The sequence below is a fragment of the Cebus imitator genome, unplaced genomic scaffold (assembly GCF_001604975.1).
Source record: "Cebus imitator isolate Cc_AM_T3 unplaced genomic scaffold, Cebus_imitator-1.0 Scaffold15, whole genome shotgun sequence".
Lineage (NCBI taxonomy): Eukaryota > Metazoa > Chordata > Mammalia > Primates > Cebidae > Cebus > Cebus imitator.
The window spans coordinates 5,906,337-5,925,083 of NW_016107330.1; the positions used below are offsets into that span (position 1 = coordinate 5,906,337).

The window sequence follows — 18,747 nt, forward strand, 5'->3', positions numbered from 1 at the left end:
AAAGAGAGGAAAGAAAGAGAAAGAAAAAGAAAGAAATAAAGAAAAACAAAGAGAAAGAGAAGGAGAAAGAAAAAGAATGAAAGAAAAGAAAGGAGAGAAACATTTGCCTGTCACCCCCTTGCACTTCTGTCCTGAAGCACCTCTGGAAACCGGGGTGCCTTGCCCAGAAAGTGGCCCCCAGGGACTCAGCTTTGTGGGAACCCGCACAGTACAGGCGCAGGTGGGCTTTACAGTCAGCTGGATTTCATTATGAGTCGACTGCCGCTTACTAGCTGTGTGGCTCAGGGCAAATTACTTACCCTGTCTGAGACTCTGAGATGGTGGGGAGGATCATTCCTTGAAGGGTGGCCGTGAGGATCGGGTGAGTTTAGAAATGCGCCTGATTCATGCTGAGGATCAGCTGCTGCTGCTTTCACGCCAGCTGCTGCGGGGACTATTATTGTTACCGTTATTCTCCTTACCCTGCCTTGTGTATTACTTAACAGCCTTTCTTCTTTTTCCCATCAGCTCCCTGCAGCTGGGCAGCCCTCCTCCCCGCTCCCCTGCCTTTATACCTCATTTGCACATTGCTTTTTGTTTTTCCTGAGTGCACAGTCTAAAAGACTCCCTGCGCTCTGTTGAAACAGGAACCTGACACCCTTTGACCTTGGTCCTTGGGGAGGTGGCCTGAAACTCCCTCCCAGGCGGGACAGGAGCAGGCGCTCAGCGCCTCTCTTCCTGCCCCCACTGCATGGGACTGGAACTTGTGACAGAAGTGATTTTGGGCTGAAACTTGGCCCAGAGAGCCCCACTGAATTCCTCCTTTGTGATGAGAATGTAGCGCAGCCGGTGGAACCTGGGATCCCTTTCCCAATTATGCAGCTTGGCAGGAAGAGGTCGGTGCAGGGAGAATGCTCAAGGAGCCCCTTTGTCACGGGGGTTGGTAGCACTGCCAGCTGCCTCCAACTGGCAAGACCTCATCCCACTAAAGCCAACTGGGCTGGGCGCTTCTGCCACTGCACCTTCCAGGGCTGCAGCACAGAGCACAGTGGCCACGTGAGGGTCTACATCCAATTCCCAGTTTCTCAAGTATGTCCTGGAGAGTTTCTGCAATTCAGCGGGAAGGCCCAGCCATCAATGCTTGGGCCCTGTATCTGTTCAGCACGGGCAGCACTGCTTTCCATTGTGCCATCTTATTTCAGTCATTGTCTTCACGTTCAAGTTCACGGAGAGTCAATCCAGATGTGCCTGGCTGTGATGGCCCCACTCAGGTCTCAGCCACACTGATGCCTGGAGCTGGGTCTACCTCCCCAGCCCCCACTCCTCCACACCCACAGCACGGCCCCTCCCTGCCGGCTCTGGTTGGCCAAGGGCGTGCACAGGAGTGGAAAGAGCCTCTGCCCAGGATGGAGGGATGAGGCCAAAGGCTCCCACGCTCTCCGGCTGACTTCCACCTGCGAATATCAGGCAGCCGCTGAAATCTCCAGCCCCACCAGAGAGTTCTAATACAGACACTTTCTCAGGTCACAATGGAAACCACATGTATTCTGCATATTTTTCTCATGTTGCCAGCAAATTATTTGCATACAGATACAAGATTTGGGTATCGGCTCTTCCTGAAAGTTAGCTCTTTCTAATCCTCTCCCCTTCAGGGTCAGCCGTGGACAGGGAATTTCCCCTCATTGAATGAGATATTGGTTAAACTTTTGAACTTGCCAGATATTCATGTATTTGTTCTATAAATAAATATCTACTCAGTACCTGCGTAGTTCCTGGCATGTGGTGCTGGGGCCTGGAGCACGCATGGACAAGACAGACAGAAACCTTGTTTCAGAGAGTTCATCCTCCAGCTGGGGAGACGGGGAGCCAGCGAGAAGGCCAAAATGAGATTAGTACTGACTGCAGTGTGTTATCAGCCATCCCTGGGAAGGAAAGCAAGGAACTCAGCAGGGGACCCGAGTGTAGCTGTGTGGGGGGGACATTTCCATTGGGTAGTCAGAGAGGTGTTCACTGAGAAGGTGGCATTCCAGCTTAAAAACAGAGGTCTCTACTGAGAAGTAACCAGATGGCCAAGCATGGTGGCTCATGCCTGCAATCCCAGCACTTTGGTAAGGCCAAGGCAGGAGGATTGCTTGAGGCCAGGAGTTCAAGACCAGCCTGGGCAACACAGTAAGATCCCATCTCTACAAAAGGATTAAAAATTAAAACATTAGCTGGGTGTGATGGTGCGCACCTGGAGTCCCAGGTACTTGGGAGTCTGAGGCGGGAGGATCACTTGAGCCTGGAAGTTCGAGGCTGCAGTGAGCTATGATCGTACCACGGCACTCCAGCCTGGGTGACAAAGAAAGACCCCGTCTCTAAAAATAATTTTTTTTTAATTTTCAATACAAAAATAAATAAGTAGCCGGACAAGAGAGACAGATGGAAGGGTGGTTTCAAGCGGTAGGTATAGCAAGTGCCAAGGCCCTGTGGTACGAAGGGGTTGGTGCTGCTGGGGAGCAGAAAGGAAGCCACTGAGGGCTGGTGAGCAGGAGATGCCAGCTGTGACAGCAAGACAGGGCCTCACCCTGTCCGATGGGGCTTGAGGGTCCTGGCCAAGGAGTTTGGATTTTAAGCTAAGAGTAATAAAAACACATTGATGGGTTTTTGGACATTCTTGTTACAAAATATTTCAGTCATTTAAAAGAGTACATATAAGATATATATGAATTTTAAGGAATATTATAGTAAAACCATCATGTACCTTCCGCCGTTCCCCTCCCCATTACCATTCTTCATTCTTTATTTCTCCAGGAGTTAGTTTTTGTTTGTTTGCTGTTTTTTTGAGACAGGGTCTCATTCTGTCTCCCAGGCTATAGTGCAGTGGCACGCTCAAGGCTCACTGCAGCCTTGACCTCCTAGGCTCAAGCAGAGCCTCCCACCTCAGCCTCCCAAGTAGCTGAGACTACAGGTGTGAGCCACACACTGGGCTTTTATTTATTTATTTATTTGTAAGTAGAGTTGGGGTCTCACTATAGTGCCTGGGCTGATCTCGAACTCCTGACCTCAAGCGATTCTCCCACCTTGGCCTCCCAAAGTGCTGGCATTACACGTGTGAACCACTGCACCTGGCCAGAAGATAGCCTGAATTTGTCCTGAATTTTAGTTTATAGTCTTTGCATTTCTTCCTCACAGTGCAAAAATGGAGCAACATATGGTTTGGTTTTGCCTGGTTTTGAACTTCCTTTAAGTGGACTTCTGCAGTGTGCTTTCTTCTGCAGGGTGCTTTTCTGTTCCACATTAGGTTTGTCAGGATTATCCTCACCGGTGCACACAGCTGCAGCTGACTCACCTTCACTGCTGCGTAGTACTCCACAGAGTAACAGTGTTCTGGTTTATCCTTTCTCCTGGGACCAATTTCTAATGTTGAACCAAACCCTGCATTCTTGGGATAAACCTATCTTCATTGTGATATGTTATCTCTTTTCTTTTTAAGATGGAGTCTCACCCTGTCGCCAGGCTGGAGTACAGTGGCGTGATCTCGGCTCACTGCAACCTCCACCTCCTGGGTTCAAGCGATTCTCCTGCCTCAGCCTCCTGAGTAGCTGGGACTGTAAGCGCACTCCAGCATGCCCAGCTAAATTTTCTATATTTTTAGTTGAGATGGGGTTTCACCATGTTGGCCAGGACAGTCTGGATCTCCTGACCTCGTGATCCGCCCGCATCGGCCTCCCAAAGTGCTGGGATTACAGGCATGAGCCACCTCACCTGGCTGTGATGTGTTATCTTTTTAAAAAACATGATTGAGGCTGGGTGCTCATGCCTGTAATGCCAGCACTTTGGGAGGCCGAGGTGGGTAGATCTCCTGAGGTCAGGAGTTCAAGACCAGCCTGGGCAACATGGTGAAACCCTGTCTCTACTAAAAATACAAAAATTAGCCAGGCATTGGGGTGTGCGCCTGTAGTCCAGCTACTTGGGAGGCTGAGGTAGGAGACTCACTTGAACCCAGAAGGTAGAGGTTGCAGTGAGCTGAGATTGCACCACCGCACTCCAGCCTGGGCAACAGAGTGAAACTCCATCTTTTAAAAAAAAAAAAAAAAAAAAATGGTTGGATTCCATTTGCTGATTTTTGTTTGGGCTGTTGGGTCAGACTGGCCTGTCGTTTTCCTCTCCTGCCTTGTCCTTTTCTAGTTTTGGTGTCAAGGTCTATACATTCCTTATAAGATGACCTGAGGGTGTTTCCTCTGATATTCTCTGGAGCACGTGTCTAAGGCAGATAAAACCGTGAGAGGGCTTGATAAATGTTAGCTACCATGTTATCCTTCTGCAGCTCACATTCTTCGTACGGAATTCTGGCTTCTTTTGGTACGACTTGTCTTACACAGACACCTACCCCAACCCCTGCCCTTTCCCCCTAAAAACAAAGAAAACATATGCCTCCCCCACGGGTGACTCCAATTGCAATGCTCACAGCTTACTTAGAAGGCTGCATGTCTGTGGTTTTTTATAGGTGGATCTTTAACTCAAGACTAGCATGAAGAGTTGCCTTCATGCCTGCCCTGAGTCTCCTCCTCAAGTAACAACAGGTAGGAACCTTTCTAACTGGTTAATAATTTTTTGAAAAAAACTCAGATATCGAATCAGTCATGTCTCCCTGAGGGCCTCCTCAGACATGAGCAGTGATAGGGCTCTAGAGGTTGAGTTTGGCCAAGCCAGGACCCCAGACTGCCCACCAAGCCTACTCTGTTTTAGGGACATATCGAAAGCTGTGTGGTCCAAATTCTCTAAGCATAAAATTAGCTTCTTTCCATATTTTTGAAAGGGAAAGAACATCATGCTAAATATAACTGGGGTGCTGTCCAGGGTCAACAAGCCAGAAACAGGACAAACAGCTGAGCAGCCAACCCTCTGGGAGCCGGGTTTCTACACTCCCCATGGACCCATCAAGATTACGGTCCCCAAAGAGAGGGCTGAACTTGAAGAACAAGTGTATGTGACCGTCGCACACGTGACCCTGCCATGAACCCAGAAAACCAAAACTAGTTTATGAAAGCAACAGATAGACACTTCTATTTTCTAATTCTTATTCTCCTGGGAAGAAAAAGAAAATGAAAATCATCGTTAATTCCATCACACAGGGAAAATAACTATAAACATCATAATAGATAATCCAACTGTTGTGAAACTTAGTATGATACATTAAAAAGTGGTTCTCAACCTTTCCCCCCACCTCGCCCTCCCTGAGAAGTCTTTTTAGATGTTCTTTTTGGAGTACTTGAAAATGTAATGCCAAGGATGCACTGTGTATCTATTTATGTTCTGTGGCCCTGTGGAGGGCCACAAAGCACTGTAATAGCCAAGATTTTTCTCACCCCATCCCCAGGAAACAATTCTTGCCCCTTGTGGGTGATTTTACCCACGGAGAATACAAGCTTTAATATTAAATCACAATTTTTTGTCTGTTTAAGAACTTACGGTTGTGCTGCTCACATACTGCTCTCGGTTCTTTATGTATATTGTTGATTTATCATAACTCCCCTATGATGTAGGTACTAGAGAGTTTTGTGTGTGTTTTTGTTTTTGTTTGTTTGTTTTGTTTTGTTTTTCGGGGTTTTTTTTTGAGACGGAGTTTTGTTCTGTCGCCAGGCTGCGGTGCCGTGGCGAGATCTCGGCTCACTGCAACCTCCGCCTCCCAGGTTCAAGTGATTCCCCTGCCTCAGCCTCCCAAGTAGCTGGGACCACAGATGTGCACAACCACACCAGCTAATTTTTTGTATTTTAGTAAAGACGGGCCTTCACCATGTTGTCCAGGATGGTCTCAATCTCCTGACCTCATGATCCACCCACTTCAACCTCCCAAAGTGCTGGCATTAGAGGCGTGAGCCACCACACCCAGCCGAGAGTTTTATCTCCATTTTACAGTTGTGGAAACTGAGACACAGAGAGGTTAAGTAACTTGCCAGGGGTCACACAGCTGGGAAGGAATAGAGTGAGGATCTGAGCCTGGGTAGCCTGGGTCCCAAGCTCACTCTTAACCACTCAGCGATGTTACCATGCAGCAATACAGTCAGATTGTAAAAATTCAAAAGAGAGAAATAGAGAGTGAAGGGTACACTTTCCAAGTTTCCTTTATTCCCAGAAGCAATCATTGGTACAAGGCTGGAAGGTGTCCCCTGGGATTTTTACATACGTGTACATATATATAAATACATCGTCTCTTTATTTTAATGTCAGTACAATCATCCAGGCTTCTTTTCCCCATATATTCATCTGTGTATAGAGAAGTTTTATAAAATTAGAATCAAGCTGAACATACTGTTGTTTTAACCTTGTTGTTTGATTTAAAAATATATTCGCTGCTTTGAGACCATAATTTCATAAGTGCATGAACCATAATTTATTACCCTGATCTGGATTATTGGCTATTGAAGTAGTTTCTAGCTTCTCACCACTGTAAAGCTGTGATGAATATCTCTGTACATAATTCTTAGACGTTGGAATTACAGAGCCAAAGGGTATAAACATTTCTGAGACTTTTGTTCTACAAATGGCAAAACTTGTCATCTAAAAAAATGCCATGAAATTGCCATCCCAACACCTTTCTCCACGCTGAGTATTATCACGTTTTTAATCACCGACAGTTTATCAGATCAAAAAAATGTATTAACTCTTTTTTTTTTTTTTTTTCTTTTTTGAGATGGAGTCTCACTCTGTAGCCCAGGCTGGAGGGAATGACTCGATCTCAGCTCATTGCAACCTCTGCTTCCCAGGTTCACCTGATTCTCCTGCCTCAGCCTCCCGAGTAGATGGGATTACATGCACGTGCCACCATGCCTGGCTAATTTTTCATGTATATATATTTTTTAGTAGAGATGGGGTTTCACCGTGTTAGCCAAGCTGGTCTCGATCTCCTGACCTCGTGATCCGCCCGTCTCAGCCTCCCGAAGTGCTGGGATAACAGGCATGAGGCACTGTACCCGGCCAATCCTGACATTGTCATCTCCGCCCATGACCCGCATCTGGAGCCTGTCTTTCTCTCATGCAGCATAAGGCTAAAGCTGGAATGGAGAATTAATAAGAGCAGACAGGGAGGGGGTTAAAGCGGCTCAAATCCCTAGTCTGCTAGACACACTCTCAGCGCCCCAGGTACAGGGCCTCCCTGCCGGGCACTTAGCAGGTGCTCAGAACGTGGTAGTTGCATCACTCCTGCTTCCAGCAGCAGCCCCCGGCGTCCACTTCTCCACCCTCCGAATCCGACCTTGTCTCGGATCCATTTGGCAGAACCAGTGCATTCCTAAGGCTGTCAGAGCCCCCATCCTTCCTTTTGCCAGCCATGAGTGATACTGTAAGAAACAAGTATCCTTGTATACAGTGCCCTTCCCAACTGGTCCTACCGCAGCGGTCTGCAGTGGGATCCCTATTCAACGCCCTGCACACCACACACATGCCCACATCTACCTGTTCATATTCCATCCATATGCATGCATATGTACACAGGTGCTCACAGGTATGCATATGTGCTCATGTGTGCATAAACATGCACCAACTCATGTGTTCATGCACCGGTATACCTTGGTGCTTCTTCCTAACTCCTTCAAGAGCAGAGCCAGTGCATTCACACACATGCACACACAGTGCTGTGCATTCAGGGTGCAGGCCCAATGACGCCAGGGGGACTTCTCTCCCACATAGACTTGCTGTGTGTCCCACAGCCCTGAGCTAGGACACCCTGCTGTCTAATCCCACAGTTCCTATATTTCCCTCCCACTTTATTGGTATTCCCTATAGATCATTTTCCTGCTGGCCTAGAAGCTCTACTAATCCTTTTTTTTTTTTTTTTTTTTTTGAGACGGAGTTTCACTCTTGTTGCCCAAGCTGGAGTGCAATGGTGTGATCTCAGCTCACTGCAACCTCTGCCTCCCAAGTTCAAGCGATTCTCCTGCGCCACCACGCCTGGCTAATTTTGTATTTTTAGTAGAGACAGGGTTTCTCCATGTTAGTCGGGCTGGTCTCGAACTCCCGATCTCAAGTGATCCTCCTGCCTCGGCCTCCCAAGGCGCTGAGATTACAGGCGTGAGCTCTGCTAATCCTTAGCTTGCTCGCTGCTGTTTCTCCAGTGCCTAACATGCTGCTTAACAGGTAGTTAGATGGAGAAGAAATATTTGTTGAGCAAAAAAAAAAAGAAGGAACAGACTTCAAGCTGATAAAGGATATTATTCCAAATATTTTTAGAGTATCTTTTAACAAAGTGGTCAATTTCAGATAAGCTCACAGTTTCATAAGAAAATATCTTCGCAACATCAGATTTCAAGCAGCCTGGTCAGCCATCCTTTTGGAGAGACTGGAAAGAACGCAGAATTGTAAACAGGACCTTGCCCAGCTAAACATCTTGTAAATTTTACTGTTTTACAAAAGTGCCTGTCACAGGAATAACTTATGGGCTAGGGGGTGGGGGGGGGGTGCAGTTTAGCCAGGGGCATTGCTAGCTTCTCCTCCTGGGTGCTTGAAAATGTTCTAACCTAAAGCCTTAAGTGACTGCTTCTCTGGCTCACTCGCAACCGACAAATGCTGTGGAATCCCAGGACTGCGGGCTGTTCCCTTTAGTGCAGGGTCTCTGAGCTGCTTCGTGGAAAGGTTTACTTTGTCCAGCTGGGCACAGGAGTGAAGAGGAAGAATGTGCAGGCCTCTGCCCCCTTTAACAAAGGGAGAATTCGGTGTGGCTTCAGAGAAGCTTGTCTTGCTGGGTGGCTTCTCGTGGCCTCTATTCATTTTATCCAGCATTGACTCTGCAAACATTTTTTGAGTCCCTGCTGTGTGCCAGGCTTAGAGATGATGATGGATGCTGTGGTTATGGGAAGAGAGAGACTCTACAGTGGTTACTGGAGGCTTTGGGGAGCACATGAAAGAGGCACCTGAGCTGGGGTGACCAGAGAACTGAGGAGTTCTGGAGGGTGGTGGGGGGCATGTGCAAAGAAAGGCAGCCTGGGAGATGCAATAGGAGAGGCAGGACCCAGGCTAAGGCCACCGTGAGCAGCAACATTCTAAGCTGGATTTTCTCCTGCAGGAAATAGGGAGCCCTTGAGAGTGGTGGACAGAGGGTGGTAGGCTGTTTGGCCTGGACATACCATTGGGAGGCCCTGTCCCCCAGGCGAGTCTGTTAAAACTATCAATCGTGGCCCATTCATCCCATCCCTCACTCTCCGAGAGCAGCCTCCATCCAGAGCTGAGATTTTACTGCATTTCATTAAATTCCACACAATGTTTTAATGACCTGAGTTCTGAACTTTCTGGCCTCCTGCAGGGCAAGGTCTGGCTTTTCCTTTTCAGGGAGTAGGGGGTGGGCAGACCAGCCTCCCTTCTTGCAGCCTCACACGTAAGACATCTGGAATGCATCAAAGGCGAGGCCCAGCCAGAGCCAGCGGGCTCAGTGCTGTGGCTTAACTCCTTCAAGAGCAGAGCCGCCCCGTTCACAAAGCGTCTGGAATTGAAACTGATCGTTCTCTCTGCTCTTTCTGCTTTCCTTGCAGGCTCTTCCGCCGCAGCCATCTACACAGGAGTCCTCATGATTGCTCAGAACCATCCCTCCGGAGTTTGGCTGATACTTTTCTAGCGTGGGGCGGGCAATTTTGTGGGGTGCATTTAAGGGGGCTTTGTTGCGGCTGCTCCTTTTTGTATATTTATTTTCTTTCTTGGAACCGGGCCTCGCCCTCCTCCCACTGACACGATGGCCCAGTCCAAGGCCAACGGCTCGCACTATGCGCTGACCGCCATCGGCCTGGGGATGCTGGTCCTTGGGGTGATCATGGCCATGTGGAACCTGGTACCTGGTTTCAGTGCGGCTGAGAAGCCAACAGCTCAGGGCAGCAACAAGACTGAGGTGGGTGGTAGCATCCTCAAGAGCAAGACCTTCTCCGTGGCCTACGTGCTGGTCGGGGCAGGGGTGATGCTGCTGCTGCTTTCCATCTGCCTGAGTATCAGGGACAAGAGGAAGCAGCGGCAGGGCGAGGACCTGGCCCACGTCCAGCATCCGACAGGCACCGGGCATCATGCCCAGGAAGAAGACAGGTGAGGCCTGACTGTGCCCTTCCCTCCCCAGATCGGGGATGGGCAGGCATGCACGCACACACATGTGCACACCTTTCCGTGGTGAAAAGACTGTCATCTACAAGGCTTTACTGTCCCATGTTTGCCCATGAAGGCTCTGTAAAGAGTTTATCATTTTACAGATAACTTTAGACTTTTCTACCAGAGATTCCCAAATAGAGTGGTACAGTGGATTACAGGTGAACCAAGATTTTTTTTTAATTTTATTACAATAGATTTTTACACCATGGAATACTATTCAGCCATAAAAAGAAACAAAATACTGTCTTTTGGGCCAGGTGCAGTGGCTCACACCTGTAATCCCAAAACTTTGGGAGGCCAAGGCAGCTGGATCACTTGAGGTCAGGAGTTGAGACCAGCTTGGCCAACATGACGAAACCCCATCTGTACTAAAAATACAAAAAGTCGCCAGGCATAGAGGTTGCACTGAGCCGAGATAGCACCACTGCACTCCAGCCTGGGCGCCAGAGCAAGACTCTGCCTAAAAAAAAAAAAAAACTGTCTTTTGCAGCAACTTGGGTGGAGCTGGAGTCCATTACTCTTAAGTGAACCAACATTTTCACCTGCCCAGGGCCACTGAGCAGGGCCTGGGGTGGCTAGCACCTTCACACTCAGTGCCTGTCCCTTCACCCCAGCATGCTGTGTATATGCTTTGATTTGAAATGGCTGGGAAGCAAGTTTCCATTTATGCAAAAATGCCACCAACAAATTTAAAAGATAAGCGATAACGGGGAACATAAGATAACAGTTGATACCCCTATTATAAAAAGAGCCCTTACAAATGGATATGTAGGATGAATATGCTAATAGGAAACAGACAAAGGTTATAAATATTCCCTGGTTGTTCAGCCAATAGATGTCAACTTCATTAATCATGACATGCAAGCAAAAAGATGTGGTTTTTTTTATTTTTGTTTTTTTTGCCCATCATATTGGTCAAGATAGACAGCCCCTACTGTTGGAGAGTTGTAGGGAAGGTGGATGGCTGATGGAACGTTGACTGCTATACACTTTCTGGAGTTTCACCGTAAGGGGCAATACTGAAGATGTGTGCACTGATTCTACTTATAAGAGTTTATTCCTGGGAGACAGTCCCACAAATGCAAAGGAGTGCGTACCAGTAAATTTATCAGATCGTTGTTTAGGATAACAAAAACTTAGAAACAGCCTAAAAACCCATCAACGAAGTGAAACGAAGTTGTACCTACTCAGTGGAGTTCTATGCAGCCACTGCTGATCTGTATTTGCTAATGTGGGACCATATCCACAGCACTGAGGAAGGGAGTAATCTCTGGTCAGGTTCTGGTCCCATCAAATGTTGTGGCTGTGGGATTGGAGGGTCAGAAGAGGTGTACACCAGAATGTTACAGTGGTCATTCTCCAGGTAAAAGGATTTGGGATGTTTTTCTTTTCTTCATTAGATGTTTCTGTGTTGTTTGAATTTTCTACAAGCATTTCTTATCTTTATAGTGGGAGGGGAATTGTTCTTAATTTAATACGGATTAAAGGAAACCCTGTACACTAATGGTGGGAATGTAAATTAGTGTAACCACTATGGAGAAGTTTAGAGGTTCTTCAGAAAACTCAAAATAGAGCTACCCAATGATCCAGCAATACTGCTTGTGGGTATACACCAGAAGAAAAAAGTCTCCTTATATTGAAGTGATTTCTGCCCTCCAGTGTTACCAGCTACCATCCCTTTCCATGGTAATGACCCCGAAGTTACCGTCCCTTTCCTAGAAAGTTCTAAATAGCCTGCCCCTCAATTTGCATTAAGCCACCCCTTAATTTGCACGTAATTAAAAGTGGGTGTAAGTGGGTATATACAATTTCCAAATTAAACTCATTTTCTGATAACAAAAGATAATGCATGCTATATTGGTCAGGGTTCTCCAGAGAAACAGAACCAGTGGGATATATATATTTTTTATTTTTTTTTAATGGAGATTTATTATGAGGAATTGGTTCCTGTGATTGTGGAAGCTAAAAAGTCCCACAATCTGCCATCTATAAGCTGCAGACCCAGGAAAGCAAGAGGTATAATTCGTTCCGAGTTCAAAGGCCTGACTGAGAACCAAGGGAGGTGGGGGTATCTATAAATCCCAGTCTGAGAGCAGGAGAGGATGAAATGGGATGGCCCAGCTCACACAATGAGGCAGGGAGAAAAGGGTCAAATTCCTGCTTGCTCTGACTTTCTGTCTATCTAGGGCCTCCATGGGTTAGATGGTGAGGAGGGGAATCTGCCTTACTGAGCCCACTGAGTTGAATGCTAATATCTTCCAGAAACATCCTCACTCTCACAGCATTTAATCTGGGCAACCATGGCCAGTCAGGTTGACACCTAAAATACCTAAAATTAACCATTACACATGCTTATTCTAGAAAACTTGAGAAATACAGAAAAGAACAAAGAAGGAATATCAATCACTCATCATCCCCTACCCTAGCTGTGAGCACACTGAGCTCATTCCTAAAAGAGGGTGGGAGGAGAACCAAGGCAGACGTTGAGGTTTCCGATGTTGGCCATGATCACCCCACAGGTTCAAGTGTAGGGCCCTGGAAAGTTGCCTGTTGGCGTTAATTCCTATAAATGTGGAGAAAACATCCCGACTTTTTGGTTTTCTCTTTCAACAGTCAAATAAGAATAAGGCTGAGAGGACCTGATTTTTTTGAGTCTTGGGGTAAACTTGGAAGATAAAATTCCAGAATCATTTGAGACACACATAAATGTTACATTTCAGATATTCTTCCTCTACCTGGAGGCAACCATTTTACTGAAAGTCGGTAGCTACTTCGTACCTTTTTGTGTTGCCTTTGGCCAGAGGACCCAGCTGAGCATGGAATAGCTCACCTGGCATGTTGCTAAGTGGGACAGACTCAAGGCAAAGGAAGTTTAACACCCAGATAGCATGGTGCAGTAGTTGAAAGTGTGTGTTCAGTTCCGGCCTCCCATTTCTGAAGGTCTGACCAAGTCACTTAATCTTGATGTATCCCAATCCATCTATAAATTGGATATAATAATAGTGAGAGAGAAACTGGCAGGACTTGTTTTCTGGTCATAACCCTGCTGACCAAAACAGGATGTGGTCCAGATGAGATAAGGTTAGAACAAACTAGCCAAAACCAGCAAACAGCAATGAGGGTGATAACACGGCTGCCCTCATTGTTCATCAGCATGGGACACTCTCACCAGTGCCACAACAGTTTACAACTGCCATGGCAACAACTGGCAGTTACCATCCCTTTCCATGGTAATGACCCAGAAGTTACCGCCCCTTTCCTAGAAAGTTCTAAATAGCTTGCCCCTCAATTGGCATTAACCCACCCCTTAATCTGCATGTGATCGAAAGTGGATATAAGTAGATATAAACGCAATTTCCAAGAGCCCCTATGTTGCCGACTCTGGGTGTACTGCCTGTGAGTTAGCGCTCATCCACAAGGAGCAGTGCCCGCCCTTCAGTAAAGAATGATTGTCTAACGTCACTGGCTCACCCTTGGATTTCTTCCTGGGTGAAGCCAAGAACCCTCCCAGGCTAAGCCCTGGTTTGGGGACTCACCTGTCCTGCATGAATAATACTTATAGTGTTGTTAGGAATCTGAAATTGGTTCCTATGTGTTAAAGTACTTAGAAGAGAGCCCAGCTCATAGTAAACACTTGGAATGTTTGCTTTTATTGCCTCTAAGACCCATTTGCTATTTACAAGGCTGCTGTGTGTGGTCTCTTTGGAGCCCATCTCTTTGGGATTTTGGATGACTTGAGTGCATGCTAACACTCTCCCTGTCTGTGTGTCTTCTTGCAGCCAGGAGGAAGAAGAGGAGGAGGAGGCTGCCTCAAGGTACTATGTCCCCAGCTACGAGGAAGTGATGAATACAAACTACTCAGAAGCAAGGGGAGTAGAGCAGAACCCGAGGCTGAGCATCTCTCTCCCATCCTATGAGTCATTGACGGGGCTCGATGAGAACACCCCCACAACCACCAGGGCTGATGTGGAGGCCAGCCACGGGAACACCCCTGACAGGCAGAACTCTAAGTTAGCCAAACGGCTGAAACCGCTCAAAGTTCGTAGGATTAAATCCGAAAAGCTTCACCTCAAAGACTTTAGGATCAACCTCCCAGACAAAAACGTCCCTCCTCCCTCGATAGAGCCTTTGACTCCTCCACCGCAGTATGATGAAGTCCAGGAGAAGGCCCCCGACACCCGGCCACCCGACTGAACGGCCCCACTTGAGCCACACTCCCTCCCATCTCTCACACCTTTTGCCCCCGAGACTCTAACAAAGCCACGTGAGCCACGGTTGAGAAACGGAGAGGCCAGCTGTGCACAGAGCCATTTGGATGGGGGGAGGGGATTCTCTGTATCCGGAGTGACTTTGTTGACCCACACTGCCTCCTGCTGCAGGTGCCTTGGAAAGAGACGCTGCCTTGGAGCTGGTGAATCTGTGGACCACACTCACTACAGGCATCTCCTAATCCTCTTAACTCTGAATCGCAGGTCACATTCTCCTTTCCAGCTAGGAAAGGGTTCCTAGCAGCTGGTTTAGACTGTGGTTGTTTTGTTTCAAAAAAAAAAAAAAAAAAACAAGTTTTGTGTTTCCTGTCTTCGCTGGAGTCCTGAACTGCAGGTAGGAAATATGACCTGGCTTTGTAGGAAGGACACAGGCTGTTTTATGAATTAAGTGATGAGGCTCAGGTGGCGGCCCTCGCAGAGCCCCTGGTGCTGTCTTTCATTGAGGGCTTAAGGCCTGATGAACTTAGGCACGTGATACTTGATAGTCATAATTGGTACACCTAACTAGTCTCTTCTGTGTAATAGCGAAAAAAGGAAAACTGTAGGAAATGTTCTGTTCTTTTTGAAATGCCACACGATGGAGCTTTTTATAATAAAATATTTTATATGTAGTACATTTGGGTGTTGAGTTACTTTAGCAGCTCTTCCAGTACTGACTTTCTTAGGGAAAAACAGCAATAATAATAGCTAATGTGTACTGAACACTTATGCCAGGTGTTGTGCTAAGCATTTCACATATCATCCCATTTCGTCTGGACCCAAGTCTGGTAATAATGCCGTTTTTGGTTGGCTCACAGAGGTTTTAGGTTAATGTTAAGTACCCTGTGTCACACTGCCAGTAAGCGGTAGAGCTGGGGTTTGAGCCCAGGTTTCCTGGCTCCAAGACCTAGGTTCCTATACACCCCACCTAACAGCTCAGTATGAAGAGCTTTTCCAAACTCTGAATGAGGACTTGTACTTCTCACGTTCAGAGGTTGTCCCTGTTGACCCATGTGCCCAAAAGAAAGTTCTGGTTGTTTAAACAGCAGCTTTCTACCTGTCTAGGCATCCTTCTTATCTCCCTCTCCTGAGAACTAGCCCAGGAGGGAGCTCAGTGCAGCTTGTCCTCTGCCCCCAGAACTGACAGGCTGTGTAAGTGTAGGAGGTGGGTTAGCATGTCCCCCTGGAGGGGGAAAGTGACTCTGTGCAGCCCAAAAAAGCAGTGCAATGAATAAGAAACGCTCCGGGGATCACACAAGGTTGAAGATGGGACACAGGAGGGGAATGGAGACCTATGAGGTCAGGGTCTTGACCATGAAGTGAGAGTACAGGAAAACAAGTCCAAAGGAAGCCTTCCTGCTATTGGTGGGCATGGAACCAGCCTGCGGGGTGTCAAACCTGGTGTGCCAAACCTGGTGGGAAGAAAATTCCCAGGCCCAGATGTTTCCTACCAAGCTCCGGTGGAGAGGGAAGGGATGACAGGTAGGCAGTGATCACCTTATCTCAAGATTGGCAGCAGCAACTAAAGTACCAAGCTTTCACTTTCCTTATGCAATGCATTATTAAAAGGGGAGATGTTGGGATTGGCTTCGTGGCGTGGGACACCCAGAGGCCTGGTCTATTCCCCAGCCCACTCCTGAGCTGACTCATGGCTCTTTGTGTCTCATGTCCCTGGGCTGGGCTTGCTTTCCTGTTACTCTCTGTGCTTCTTCCCAACCAGAGGATAAATGGGAGGGAAACAAAAGAGAAGAGCAAGGACCCAGATGAGTTGAGACATGACTTTGTGGAAGAGCTCTGAATCTGACTTCTGGTAGACACCTTTTGGGATGTCTCCCTAGTCTAGACCCTCCATGGGGGAGAAGGAGTTGTGGGGCTTGGGTGGGCTGATGGGTGGTCCCCAAAGGTATCAGACTCTAATCCCTGGAACCAGTGAATATTGTAAAGTTTTTGCAGCTATGATTAAATTAAGGATTGGAGATGATGGGACTGTCCTGGATTTGCCAGGTGGGCTCTTAATGCCAACCACAAATGTCCTCACAAGCAAAAGGGGGAGAGTATATCCACAGAAGAGAAGGAGGCAATGTGATCCAGAGGCAGAGATGAGAGTGTTGAATCTACAAGTCCAAGAATGCTGGCAGACACTGGAATCAGGAAGAAGCAAGGAACAGATTCTCCCCTAGGGCCCCTGAAGGATGCAGCCCCCTGCTGACACCTTGATTTCAGACCAGTTAATATGATTTGGGGCTTCTGGCCTCCAGAACTGTGAGAGAACACATCTCTGTTGTTATTGGTCACCATAACAATTTGTTAGAAGGTTCATAGGAAACCAATAAAGGGCTCAATCTTCAACTCACTAGAGGCCCTGCTTTGTCCTCAACAGTTCATGACTCTTCCCACAGATGGGAGTGCAACGGAAATAGCATGTAGGAACCCTGCTTGTATGCCTGGAAATGATCAAGTAGAAAATTATTCATATTATAATGGATATGTAGTGATACACAATATAGAGCATAGGCTCACCTCTTTCTAAAATGAAAGCAGAGAGAATGTTAGCTGGAAACTTTAACCCCAGGTTTGGAGTCCTAAATAGTGCCCCAATGCAAGGAAATTCTCTGCAGTATTGAGTTAAAACCACCTGACAAAGCAGGAGGTCACCTTCACTCAAAATTCCCCAAAGCACATTTGTCCTGTTTGCTTGTTGGTTCAGAGCTAGTATTATCATCCTCAGGACTCTCTCTCTTTGGACTAGAAAAGATAGGGAGAAAAAGGAAGGAGAAAAAAGAGGAAGGAAGATGCATAGAGGGGGGGAGAAAAGGAAGGAAGGAAGGAAAGGGAAGGGAAGGGAAAGGAAATGAAGGAGGGGAAGGGAAGAGAGGGAAGGGGAAGGAAGGGATGAGAACGGGAGGGGAGGGGAAGAAAGGGGAGAGAAGGGAAGGGGGAGGGAGGGAAAGGGAGGGAGGAGGAAAGGGAGGAAGGGAGGGAGGGAGGAAGGAAGGGAGAAGAAAAAAGGGAGAAGCTAAGAAGGCAAGAACCAGAAGATTCTAGCTCTTTTCTTTCCTCTCAATCATATTTTTGTTCCTAAAGTAAATATAAAAGCACAAACATGGGGGAAATGGAAGTAGCAGCCCACATGGCCCCAGTGCTATCAGCGAGCAGCAAGAAGAAATATGAATGAATTTTGCTTTTTTTAAGCCCCATTCAGCACTCCCACCCTACTCAAAAGGACAGATCTCAGCATCTTTTTGGGAACATGCGACCTCCATGCTCTCAGGTCGCAGCTGATTGGATCTGAGGTATGTACCCAGGATACCCAGGGAGAATCAATCAGAAGCTCAGTTTGGCTAGGCAAGTCTTTCCCAGGAGCCAGGCTTGGGATAGAGAGTTCAGCTGAGTGATGTGGTCTCAGGGGTTAGGTGACTGTTTGGGGGCCGTCAGGATGGGCCACAGACAAGTGAAGCAGAAGAAGCCACTCTGCAGAGAGAGAATGGAGCTAACTGCTCAAAGACGCAGCCATGAAAAATGAGCCTCAGAGACTGCTGCCTCCTGGTGACTTTCTGGTCCTTGGTCCTTGGGAAGCCCAGCTGTACTGAGAGATGGTGTCCCCAGTCAATTTCACTCTTTAGCGTTAATCTTTGTTTTTTGTTTTTTCTTGAGATGGAGTTTTGCTCTTGTTGCCCAGGCTGGAGTGCAGTGACATGATCTTGGCTCACTGCAACCTCCACCTCCTGGGTTCAAGTGATTCTCCTGCCTCACCCTCCCAAGTAGCTGGGATTACAGGCATGTGCTACCACACCTGGCTAATTTTGTATTTTTAGTAGAGATGGGGTTTCACCATGTTGGTCAGGCTGGTCTCGAACTCCTGACGTCAAGTCATCCACCTGCCTTGGCCTCCCAAAATGCTGGGATTACACGCATGAGCCACCGCACCTGGCCAGCTTTGATCTTGAGTTTAACTGAAATCTTTGAGGACAGAGCTGCCTTTCCATTGTCCACAGTGCTGGGCCCATAGTTGGTACTCCACCTAACCTCGATATTGATTTTCCCTTTCCTCTGACTGGTTGCAGTTCTGGTGAAGGGGTGCCAGAAGCAGGTGATTAAGGCACAAGACTGGAGCGTGACTGTGATTGCAGTGTAGACCACTGCCTGGGGAGTGCAGTGGAACCAGCTGGACCCATCCATTTCCACGAATGCTTACTCAGCACCTGTTAGACGTCAGGCACAGCTCTAGGCTCCAGGATATAGCAGTGAACCTAAAGCCCGCTCTTCATGGGAAAGTTTCATACATGGGCACTGATTCCCAAAGCAGGTCCTGTGGCCTTGGGTGACAATCACCTTTGAGTGATCTATTTCTGAACTGACTAGTAGAACTGGGTGCAATACATTTGAAAGCTGCAGGGTAACCACGTGCACGGAGTAA

At 47.4% G+C, this 18,747-nt stretch overlaps 1 protein-coding gene across 3 annotated transcripts in view; it reads left to right on the forward strand.

Annotated features, from left to right (window-relative positions):
* Positions 1–14,965, forward strand: part of TMEM51 (transmembrane protein 51) — a 67,960-nt gene extending 52,995 nt beyond the window's left edge. The window contains exons 2-4 of one of the 3 annotated variants that reach the window (XM_017502869.2): positions 4,469–4,544; positions 9,486–10,023; positions 13,863–14,965. In XM_017502869.2, coding sequence (XP_017358358.1) covers positions 9,683–10,023; positions 13,863–14,277 — 756 coding nt within the window. In that variant the 5' untranslated portion in view covers positions 4,469–4,544; positions 9,486–9,682 and the 3' untranslated portion in view covers positions 14,278–14,965. The remainder of the gene's footprint in view (positions 1–4,468; positions 4,545–9,485; positions 10,024–13,862) is intronic. The other 2 variants (XM_037729896.1, XM_017502878.2) reach the window with 2 other exon arrangements.
* The last annotated feature ends 3,782 nt before the right edge of the window (positions 14,966–18,747 follow it).